The following is a 12271-nucleotide window of genomic DNA, read 5'->3' as shown; positions in this document are numbered from 1 at the left end:
CATTTAGGGTCCATTCACACGGCCGCAACGGATCCAGACCCATTCATTTTCAATGGGGCCTGAAAAGATGTGGACAGCACACAGTGTGCTGTCCGCATCCGCACTTCCGTTCCGCAAAAAAATAGAACATATCCTATTCTTGTTTACAGACATGGACAAGAAAAGGCATTTCTATTAAGTGCCGGCCATGTGCAGTCCGCAAAGTGCACATGGCTTGTATCCGTGTTTTGCGGATCCGCAATTTGTGGACCGCAAAACACTTGCAGACGTGTGAATGGACCCTAATATAACAATCTCTGATAACACCTCCCTCGTGTACAAGTGAAGTCCGAAAACTAGATCTCTATCTGCTCAGCTCCTCCTGCTCTATAACCTGCTGATTGCTCAGCATTTTGTGGTGACAAGCTCTCTTTCAACTGCTATCACGTGGCTGAAGATGCCATCATCTTGTGGTTCTTTTACACAGGCCAAATTATAGGCAATTATCAGGAATGTACTGTTTGTTCTCTGAGCAGAGATCTGGATTTACATGCAGCAATCATCCCCTCTGTAGGAGGATGCTACTGTGATCACTTGTTCTCATACAGAATTACTGCTTATGGGCAGCAGACCTAGACGGGGCACTCTATGTAGACAGAGTGATGGGTTACCCAGAAATAATGATTTTGGGTGCCAAAAAAAAGAGGCAATCACCAGATGGATAAGCGTTTGCTCGTGTATCGGAATGTTTGTACGAACGCTCACCCCCAATAACTGACCCCAGGATCAGCCCACGTAAAAGGATAATTAGCTATAATAAGATGTACTCTACTCATCACACTATTGTCCATAGAATGCATGAAACAATTGAATATGACAAAGTACCAACAGGTATGAACGTCATTTAGTTACACTGGATAGCACAGAACAGTTCTGCATACTACAGGCTTGTCCATGAGCCAGGTCCCTTTAAACCCCGATAGCCAAAATCCTCCTCCCCCTTTACTTGTAGCTTGTTAACTCCTGGATATTGAAGAGTAGGAGTCTGGCACATGAGTGACTTGAACAGGTTTAGGCTGCAGCACTTGATGTGTAAATGTCTGCCAAACATTTTGGATCTCATGAGTATTACATTATGTAATCAATACATGCAGACCCTGCAGCCACCAGTAGATGGCACCACAGTTATATACATTTTCAGAGTTTTTAAAAAGGCTCAAAACCAGTCAATTCCAGGACGCTAAATGATCTCTGTGCACCTTACACCTACCTGGGATTTAAAGCAACTCCACTATTCTATTGGCTACCAAAAAGGCATATGGATGAACACAACCTAGGTGAAAGCTGGTCAAACGAATTAAATATATATGGCGCCCAAAATAAAGATTCAGATAAATTGAGTATTAGAGTACCTTAAAATGTATATTTTATTAATACCATTTAGGCACATAATGGCCGGAGGATGGTCAAGGTACATACTAGGTGCTGTAAATAATCAGTAACCCAGAATGAGCAGCTACCAGGATCTGAAGCACATCAGATAATGACTGGATTACAATATATTAGTACATTAGTCTGGAAGGGGCTACAAAGTGTCTTCTAATGATTTCCAGCAAACCACAAGAGGACTTGGACCATCCAGGATGATCCACTGAATCCAAAATTGCATCCAAATGCTGCACGTCTCTTAAAGGGGGTGTCTGGGAATTCACCATTTCTAACAGGTGCCGGCAGACCGCCTCCCCTAATCCTGAAAGGATCATACTAACTTGCTCCGGTCCTCTGCGCTAGCTCCTGGTCTGGGTTTTCTTTTCTCTCTCCCCGGCATGGTCACCCGATTCTCTTCAGCCATCCGTTGGCTTCAGCAGTGACATGTCTATTGTGGACACACCACCGCTGACTCCGGCGGTTGGCTGAAGGGGATCGGTGACCATTTTGTGGGATACGGTTCTATGGACAAATGGGTCTAAAGAGGATCTCTTTGTACCACAAAGATCTCATTATGTCTGGCATAAAGCAAATACCACATTCCACAGTAGGAAGATCATGTCTGCAGTCAAGCATGGTGGCAATGGTCTTTAAAGAGGACCCGTCACCTCTCCTGACATGTCCCGTTTAGTAACTACTTATATTCCCCTTGTAATAACAATTCTGGAGCATCTGTTCTTATCCAATGTTGTGTCATTTCCTTATTATTCATACTAGAAGTTTATGAATAAAGGTACAACTGGATGTTACCAGTTGGGGGCGTGTCCATGCACAGTCACTGATTGGACAATGTCAGACTGCGCAGGGACGCACCTCGACTGGTAACGCTTAATGGTACATTTACTCAAATGTCTTGTAGGAATAATTGAGGAACAGCACAACACAACATACAGACACAAAAATAGATCCCCCAGAATTGTCATCACATGGACGAATGCAAGACTTTGGGGGGAGATTTATAAAACTGGTGTAAAGTAGAACTGGCTTAGTAGCCCATAGCAGCCAATCTGATTCCACCTTTCATATTCCAAAGTAGCCGTGAAAAATTCAAGGTGGACTCTGATTGGTTGCTATGGGCTACTAAGCCAGTTCTACTTTACACCAGTTTGATAAATCTCCCCCTTTATTTTTATTTTACTCACTTATATAGCGCTGACATATTCCACAGCGCTTTACAGACATTAGCATCAAGCTGTCCCCAGTGGGGCTCACAATCTAAGGTCCCTATCAGGATGTCTTTGGAGTGTGGGAGGAAACCGGAGAACCCGGAGGAAACCCATGCAAACACGGGGAGAACCTACAAACTCCATGCAGATGTTGTCCTTGTTCAGATTGGAACCTAGTACCCCTGCGCTGCAAGGCACCAGTGCTAACCACTGAGCCACCGTAGTTACTAAAACACATGTCAAGAGGGGTGACGACATCTTGAACAGCTTGCCAATACTGAAAGAACCATAAATTCTGCATTGCATTATGAAAACTATAGGATCACATAGTTTAAACACAATAATGTCATGTAACATCATATTTGAGGACCCGCTAAAGAAAAAATTCACTCTTATGTGACTCATAAAGATAAAAAATAGATTTAAAGGGGTTATCCCATGATTAAAGGGGTTCTACAGTTTGTTTTAACTGATGATCTATCCTCTGTATAGATCATCAGCATTTGATCGGCGGGGGTCCGACATCTGGGACCCCTGCGATCAGCTGTTTGTGAAGGCAGCGGCGCTCCAGCAGCGCCGCGGCTTTCTCACTGTTTACGGCTGGTCCACTGACGTCACGACTAATATCAACTGGCCTGGGCGGGGCTAAGCTCCATTCAAGTGAACAGAGCTTAGCCCCACCCAGGCCAGTTGATACTAGTCGTGACGTCACTGGGCCAGCGGTAAACAGTGAGAAGGCCGCGGCGCTGCTGGAGCGCCGCTGCCTTTTCAAACAGCTGATCGGCAGGGGTCCCGGGTGTCGGGCTCCCGCCGATCAGATGCTGATGATCTATCCAGAGGATAGATCATCAGTTTAAACAAACTACAAAACCCCTTTAATGTAAAAATTTAAATCCTACATAACAACCCCTTTCTAACAAAGCTACAACCAGACCCGTACCTCACATGGATCCAGAGACCACCCAATTCATTGCTCCAATTGTTCTGCTAGATTTATTATAGCTTAGGGGACATGTCCTTTCTGAGGGGGAGTGTCCTGTCTGCAGCAGCTCGTGGCAGTTGAAGGATGGAACGGAGCATGTGCGTCCATCTCAGTGAGCAGGATGGAGAAATTAGAAAAAGCGCAAACAGCACGTGGTGCTATACAGATAGATTTTATTGAATAACTCAGCTATAATACATTTTTAAATACAATAAATAACAAAAGTATTCAGATCCAGGTGCTGGTTTAAAAACTGTAGAATGTTTTTCATGAGACAACCCCTTTAAAGAGCATCTGTCAGCAGACCTGTACCTATGAACCTGGCTGACCTGTTACATGTGTACTTGGCAGCTGAAGGCGTTGCCCACAAAAAGATTTTTTTAATATATGCAAATGATCCTCTAGGAGCAACTGGGGCATTGCCATTACACCCAGATGCTCTGCTCTCTCGGCAACTTTAATTGACAGTGCCACCCAGTGCAATTATCATCAGCCTGACCCTGTGAATCAAAGTGGAGATTCAGATGCAGAGAGCAGAGCCTCTAGGTACCAATCTGCTGACGCGCACCATTTAATAATATCAAATATACGGAAAAGTAAGAATAATATTGGACGTGGTTACATGGCAAGATGTTATGTAGAAAGGTGGCATTGTAATAAAATGGATGATAACCCCAAGCTTTCATACACCTGGCAGTCTGTGTCTCGCTGCTATAAAAGGAGAACATGAGACTGAATCACAGGCAAGTTTACTCTCCAAACAAGCTGGAGGTCAATGCAACGTTATCTACCTTCAGCCTCATCATCATCATCATTACTGACTCATTTTTATAAGCGGTTACCAGGGAAATATTGGTCTCCAGGTGATCCACACACTAGGTTTGCTAGCAACAAGCGGGTATTTGGGATATCCTCAAAACGACTGCTCAGGATGACGTGCCAACTTGGAGATGGTGCACACTGGCAGCGCTTCCGGATTAATAATAGCTTTAGCTGTACCACCATGCGTGCCTAGGGTTGTCTGTACAGGCACCAGACCGCTCATATTTACCGGATATACACCAAACGGTTGTCTACAACTACACAATCTTAAAGGGGTTTTCCTAGATTTTAATATTAATGAGCTAAACTTAGCATAGGACATTAATGTAAGATCAGCGGGGTCGACTTCCAACCAATCTTCCCCACCCCCAATCAGCTGTTTGCAGGAGCCAAAACCAGGAAGTGCTCCATATAGTCATGCCTGGTTACTGCAGCTCATTCCTATTCAGGTGAATGGCAGAGAACTGCAGTAACCAGGCCCAGCCACTACACAGTGTATGGTGCTGTGATTCAGTTATCTGCGGCTCCTGCAAACAGCTGATCGGCAGGAGTACCTGGATCCCCATCACTCATTTTGGGACCTATGCTAAAAATGGCTCATCAATATCAAATTCCCCAAAAATCCTTTTAATGAATTTAATTTTAGCTGTAAATGTTTTAAAGGGTTAGTCCCATGAAAAATATTCAACAGTTTTTAAACCAGCACCTGGTTGTGAATACTTTTGTAATTGCATGTAATAACATTTTTTGCATAGCTACAGTTATTAAATACAATGTATTTGTATAGCGCCACCTTCTGTTTGTTCTTTTTTCTTATTTCTTTGTCCTGCTCCCTTAGAAGGTCGCACATGCTCAGTTTCACCCTTTACCTGCCTCCTGAGCTGTGATAGGGAGAGCTGAGACACGCCCCCTGAGCTGCAGCAGAAAAGACACTCCCCTTGAGCTTTCAGCTTGATATAAATCTAGCGGATCCAGAGATCTCCACATTAATTGCTCTATGTGAGGTAAAGGGCTGGTTTTAGATTTGTTAGAAATGTATCGTCATGGACTATATGATGTGTGGTTTGCATTTTTTACATTAGTCATGGGATAACCCCTTTTAAGTTGGGAGAAGTCATGCTCTTACTTTTAACTAAGGGGGGGGATTTATCAAAGCAGGTATAAAGGAAAACTGGCTTAGTTGCCCATAGCAATCAGATAACAACTTTGACTTTTCAAAGGAGCTCTGAAAAACAAAATGTGATTGATATGGGCAACTAAACCAGTTTTCCTTTATACCAGGCTTGATAAATCTACTAACAACCCATCTTTCTTTATGCAACACTAGTCTTTGGGTCCAGGAATGTGAAGACCTTATGGGGTGGAGGCTACGACTTTCCAATTATAGCAGAGTTAGGTGACTGGAAGCAGAGTTATAACAACTTGTTGTCCACATCCGCATTTCCGGAGCACGCCCCCGTTCTTCCGGTCCGTGGCTCCGGAAAAAAAAATAGAACATGTCCTATTCTTGTCCGCAATTGCGGACAATAGGCAGTTCTATGGGGGTGCCGGCCGGATGTATTGCGGATCCGCAATACACTACAGACATGTGAATGGACCATTAGGCGTTGTCCGATTCTTTTCTTTTTTTTTCAATGTCCACCACGTCTCATAATACAATTTTTAAAATAAGTTAATTAAAAAGCGAGGCAGTGGACTTTTCACGGGGAGTGATGATGTTCCTACACTTTTCTTCCAAGATGCCAGTTACCCAATGTGCAGAATGCCATCAATGATGTCCCAGTGCGAGGGCTGGCTTAATATACTGCTCATATTGTTAGAAACATGGGGTTTTTAGGATTTTGTTGGACAATAGGGGTATTCCGGTTAAAAGTTATCCACAGTACAGGATGATCCTACTGATCATAAGAACAGGTACCCTGTACCCTTCAGAGCCCCCTCCCCCCCAAAAAATGAAAGGAGACGCAGGTCAGGCATGCAAACTGCCGATCCATTAATCTCTATGGGAGTTCCAGAAATAGCTGAAAGTTGTACTCGGCTGTCTCCACAACTCCCATACAGATGAAAGGAGCGGCAGTGCACTATTATTTTGGGTGGCTCCGAGGCGTATGGGGTACCCATTCTTGTGATCCGCGGGGGTCCAAGCAGTAGAAACCCGTCCGATCTAATAGTTTTCTTGTGGAAAGGGGATAACTTTTAAAAATCGGAATACCTCTTTAGGTATATAAGACTTCATATAGGATAACTGCTAGAAATAACCTTTTTGAGTGGAATTACTCTTTATTATTACTATTATGTAACATCATCGCCAACGAATAAATTAAAGGGTTTTCATATGTTGTAGAGACATATTAAAAGTTTCCATGGTTGGGGTCCAGAGCGGCAAGACCCTCACCGATCGCTAGAAGGAGGAGAAAGAAGCACTCGTGTATCGCGCTCTCCTTGGTAAAGGACAGGAAGAGAGATGGACTCAATAGGAAGTGATATTAATCAAAGCTTTTGATAGGTCTCTATATGACATATGTAAAGTTTTCTGCCCCTTTAAGCAGTTGTGACCCTGCATTTTTAGTGCCTTTTCTCAAATTTTTCATGGCGAGAGATATGGTAGTTGTGCAATTACTCATATCTGTTATTATGTGGAATAGTATTCACACAGGTAATAGGAGAGATTTGATGTTTTCCACAGACTAGCTCTTGTCCTGAAATGGCTGTAAGATGACAAACACATGCAGAAGTCACGCGGTACAAAGAACTACACCAGAATGGCACCCCTAGAGCGCCAGAAAATCCTGTCCACTGCCCGTCCTAATGAGAGCTGACTGCCTCCTACAGCTATGCCTTTCACAGAGCGCGATGTTCAGTCAGATGTCTGGGTCATACATGACACATGCCTCCCATCACAAAAAGCAAAGTGGAACCTCAATGCCAGGAGCGGCTCTACAAGTGCACGGTCACGGAAAATGCCGCTCTGTCCTGCTTCCACTGTCATAGCCCAAACTCAAACAGAAATGATGAATGCAGCTGAAAGAACCTCTGTTCAGAGCACTCCAGGTATCCTTTCTTCTGCTTATGTCAATGGCACTGCAAGGAAAGGCTCTGTACAGATGGATTCTTGGAAAAATTACCATATTTGTCTCAGACTTGTAGAAAGATATCCATATACAACGCAAGAAAAGACTCTTTTACTCCGAACGGGGTATATCCCACAAAAAGTATCTCTATGGTATAACTAGGGCATTTCAATATACTGTACATGCAATAAAACTATCGTCGGTTTTTTTTCATATATATTCCATTTTCCTCTGGCAAACATTCTGTATTCAGTATCGGACCCCCGTAACTTCTCTGCTGGCCTTACTTTTACATGCATAGAAATATATAGTTATATCTCTCTCTGGACTTGCAGAGCGTGAGGACAGAGGCAAGTAATAAAAAAGAAGACATTACACTGGAGAGCAGCAACTTTTAAAAAATGTGTGGGATAACTTCTTTAAGAAATTGAGTATAGACACTACAGTAGTCAAGTTTTATATATATATATCTATGCATACATACACTCATTGACAAACACAATAACCCACCCACGTAGAAATGTCAGATTGCTGAAAAACTTGACGGGCAGATACGTAAAAAGGAGTGTTCTGATTAGAGACACTGGGTTTTGTCACAAGAGGGCATAAAACTGCTTCCCGCACTACCCTATAAAAAGGCTTTCAGAGGCTACTTTTGGGTAGTGTACCTCTTGATAAAAGTTGGATGACTGCTAGACATGCCTCTATGACGCACTGAAAGACATTTTGCCCAGTTGACAGACTTTGTAAGGGAGTGTATCATTGGACTGAGAGAAGCAGGATGGTAATTTTGATGAACTGCCCGCCATCTCGGATGTTTTGACCTAGCTGTTAGGAGGTGTTGGGAGTAGTGGTAATAAGAGATGGCCCAGACAGACCACCAGTAGAAAGGTTCATTTGAGCTGCCACAGTTTTGTTGTCCCCCATCCAGACACAGGTGGATCCTTCATTACACACCCCTGTCTCTGCCCGGACCATTTCCAGGCTTAGCTGAAGGAAACTACATTTTTTGTCACGGCACCTTTGTTTGCAGTGGACTGCCATGGACTGGAACTGTATCGTCTTTAGCAGCAAATTCAGCTTCTGTTTGGGATCCCATAACAGTAGGGTTCAAGTATGGAGGCTTTATGTTGAGTGTTTCAATCCTGTGGAGCGACACACTGTCCCAACTGCTGGGGAGATGATCAGGGGATCCATTTCATACGATAGTCAGTCACCCATAGTAGTGATGTGAGGGACACAAACAGCTCAGCCATATGTGCAGGACATCAGTATCGGACATCCTGCAGCCTCATGGGCAGCACGGTGACTCAGTGGTTAGCACTGGTGCCTGCAGCGCTGGGATCCTGGGTTCAAATCCGACCGAGGACAACATCTGCATGGAGTTTGTATCTTCTCCCTGTGTTTGCGTGGGTCTCCTCCAGGTACTCCACACTCCAAAGACCTACTGATAGGGAACTTAGATTGTGAGCCCCAACTTGAAAACGGCTGTAAAGTGCTGCGGAATATGTGTTCCGTCTCATGGCAGGGTTTCCAGCTGGCATTTTTCAGCAGGATAATGCTCACCCACACACAGCAAGGGTTCTGCCCGTACACCAGATTTATCGCAAGTTGACCATTTACAGAACCAGCTGGGACGCCAGCTTTGGCAACCTATGAGTGTGCAGGATCTGCAAGCCTGTGGGCAAATGTGCTGAGGGATACCATACAGAACCTGTATACCTCCATGCCCAACTATAACTCATCTTGTATCCATTCTACAGGTGGCTGAACAGGGTACCTATACATATATCATCAATACGTTCACACACACAAAGTTTCATTCAATTCCAGCAGTGAGTGTATAAGGAAGGATTAGCATTAACCAGTTTCTCAGGTGTGGAATACCATTGTTAAAACTTGGCAAATGTAACAGTAAACTTAGTCATTCTCTTCTAGATCCTAATACAAACAGTCTAGTAATTCAGACACTATGTACCATCATACAGCTCCATCAGACTGTAAAGGGTGTATTCGACACCCCGATCAGGCAGATGATTGTCGGGAGGGAAGCGTTCCTTCCTGGCAACCGCCTGCTAATACATCTCCTCTGCAGCATGGAGAAGAGTGATCGCTGGCGGCAGATAGTTATTAGACACCACAATCTGCCGCCAGCAAATCCCGATCTGCCCGATGAACGAGCATCAGCAGCAGTATCACACTGCAAGATGATCATAAGAACACTTGTTAGCGATCATCGGGCAGAAAATCTGCCCATGTAATACACCCTTTCTTACGGCACAGTCACCTGTAGTTTGCGTGTCCTAATGTACAGATAAGCAGGAAAAAAACAAGAAGCACAGAGGACCGGCGGCACAGTAACAGCACAAATACACTAAGGTAAGTACAGTGTATTACAATATAGTACAACCTATTGTCCACTATTAGCCGTATTAAAATGTAGCCAAATATCCCCAAAAGCCCTTTAATGGGCACAGAATTTATTATTAGAATGTATTTCTCGTCTGCAGCATCTAAAAAAAATAAAAAGTTAATTTTTTTCCAAGTGAATATACTGTATATATCATTATTCCAGAAAACTACTTAAAACAGGAGCAGTACACAGGATGTAAACTAAACTTCTATTACCCATGTCATATACCCCTATGGAAGTTTTCAAAAAGGCGATATAAAAATCTTAAAGGTAGCCACAAATGAGCCGAATATCGTGTAAATTATCGTTAAATCGAGCTAAACTGCACAATTATTGAGCAGTGTAAAAGCAATGAACTATGAAGCAACAACCAAAAGATGGGGCTGGACTCCCCATGAGACCATGAGAGTATCCCAGTAAGAATAGTTGCCTGGTCCCGAGAGGAGATGGTGCAGTAGTTTCCGTTAAAGGGGTTGTCCCGTCAGTTTAAAAGGTTGTTTGCCTTAAGGCTGGGTGCATTTTAAGATGAGACATAACCTACACTCCCCACTGCGCCGGTTCCCAGTGGTCTCCTTTTACTTTTAAGCAGCAGTCATGTGCCGTCTAGGCATGCGACCACTGAGGCCAATAAAAAGTCTCAGCAGTATCACCACAGACCAGTGAGATAGGGATCACGGTTCTTGTGATTAATAAGGGTCCCTCTAATCAGATACTTAGTTGTTATGGTGGGACAACCCCTGTAAGCTATAAAGACAAACATTTTGAAATGGAGCGCCATCTTTTTATACGTACAGTTCAGGCGCTGCGCAGCAGAGCCACAAACACTGCCGTTACTCACCGGCTGTAGAACTTCTTCCTGTCTTCGGCTTTGGCTTTGTCGGTTAATGAAGGACCACGTTGACAGTTTATAATGATTCAGAAGACAGACAATCACAACTACCATCACGGTTATAACCACGATTATGATAATTATCTGCACAAATTCCAATTCAGCTGAAAGACAAAAATAAAATTCAGTAAGTATATGACCAAACATCGGATGTTTAAAGGGGATCGGTCATCAGATGCCTTCCTATAAACCCATCTGCCCGGCGACCTCCAGCCCTTGAGCCGTGAGGTTTGAGGGTCAGGCATGAGTATATCTTCACTGCCTGGCCCTGGCAGTCAAAGCGGTGAGGGTGTGGATATCAAGGCGAGTGACAACAAGGTGCAACGGCAACTCCCTCATTGCACCCAGGGGCTAATTTGCATAAAAATAAGATGCTGATTTCTGCACATTGGGGGCACATATGGAGATTGAACCAACAGCATTACAATGTGCTGAGCAGCGCACATCTCCTATGGCAGATGGATTTATATTGCGGTATCTGATGACAGATTCCCTTTAAGGGAGGGTGGCATCTATTTGGCTGCATTATTATTTCATATTCAGCTACAAATTCAAATATCTGGAAGAAAACTGGTCTTAAAAGAAACATATATATTCTTCATTCCAGGAAAGCGTGCAGAACCGCCATCAGTCCCGTCGACCACGGTATTACATGTTACTGTATGCATTTTTGCCCAGTTTTGAAGAACACAAGAATTTAGGGCACATTTCGTTACTACTAATGCAAAGTGAGCAGATAAGCAGAAAGTATGGTGGAAACTGAAGATGTTTAAGATTAAACAAGCAGATACAATACGAGACGTGTGCATTGCATGTGCACCGCCAGATGCGAGATTCCTAACAAGAAAACAGAGCCAGGAAACGATGACAATCTGAAGAATTCACATCCTATCGGTTAGGATCAAATGAGTAGGTTCCACTTCTCAGGCCACAGCCTCCACCAGTGAGGAATCGCTCAGGCAACGCTGTCTCAGAAGACTCAAGCCAATGCGGCAAGATATGGGCATACCTTAGCATGGCGCCTTCACATAGTGATAATAGAGGGAACCATTCCAGTGATCCTGTCCACCCCCAGTCAATGTCCCAGCCTATTAGGTGCAGCCCTAGGCAATGGGAGCCGATTACACATGTATTTTTAACTAGGGATGAGAGAATTGACTTCAGATGACTACGATTTGCATAAAACTTCGTTTCAATACTGTACGGAGCGAGTGCTCCGTACAGTATTAGAATGTATTGGCTCCGATGAGCCAAATTTATTACTTTGCGAAGTCTCGCAAGACTTCACATAATAACTTCAGAAATTGATTTAGGCCTCATGCACACGACAGTTGTTTTGGTCCGCATTCCAGCCGCCGTTTTTGCGGCTCAGATGCGGACCTATTCACTTCAATGGGGCCGCAAAAGATGCGGACAGCACTCCATGTGCTGTCCGCATCCGTTGCACCGTTCCGTGGCCCC

At 43.9% G+C, this 12271-nt stretch overlaps 1 protein-coding gene across 5 annotated transcripts in view; it reads right to left on the bottom strand.

The window, feature by feature from the left end:
• Positions 1 to 12271, bottom strand: part of LDLRAD4 (low density lipoprotein receptor class A domain containing 4) — a 388238-nt gene that overhangs the window by 21265 nt on the left and 354702 nt on the right. For all 5 annotated transcript variants that reach the window (XR_005779168.1, XM_040433133.1, XM_040433136.1 and 2 more), the window contains one exon: positions 10760 to 10914. Coding sequence is in view for 4 of the 5 variants with exons in the window: in XM_040433133.1 (XP_040289067.1) it covers positions 10760 to 10914 (155 nt within the window). In the remaining variant the exon portion in view is untranslated. The remainder of the gene's footprint in view (positions 1 to 10759; positions 10915 to 12271) is intronic.

This window comes from Bufo bufo, chromosome 5 (assembly GCF_905171765.1).
Source record: "Bufo bufo chromosome 5, aBufBuf1.1, whole genome shotgun sequence".
Lineage (NCBI taxonomy): Eukaryota > Metazoa > Chordata > Amphibia > Anura > Bufonidae > Bufo > Bufo bufo.
This window is presented reverse-complemented; position numbering and strand designations above follow the sequence as displayed.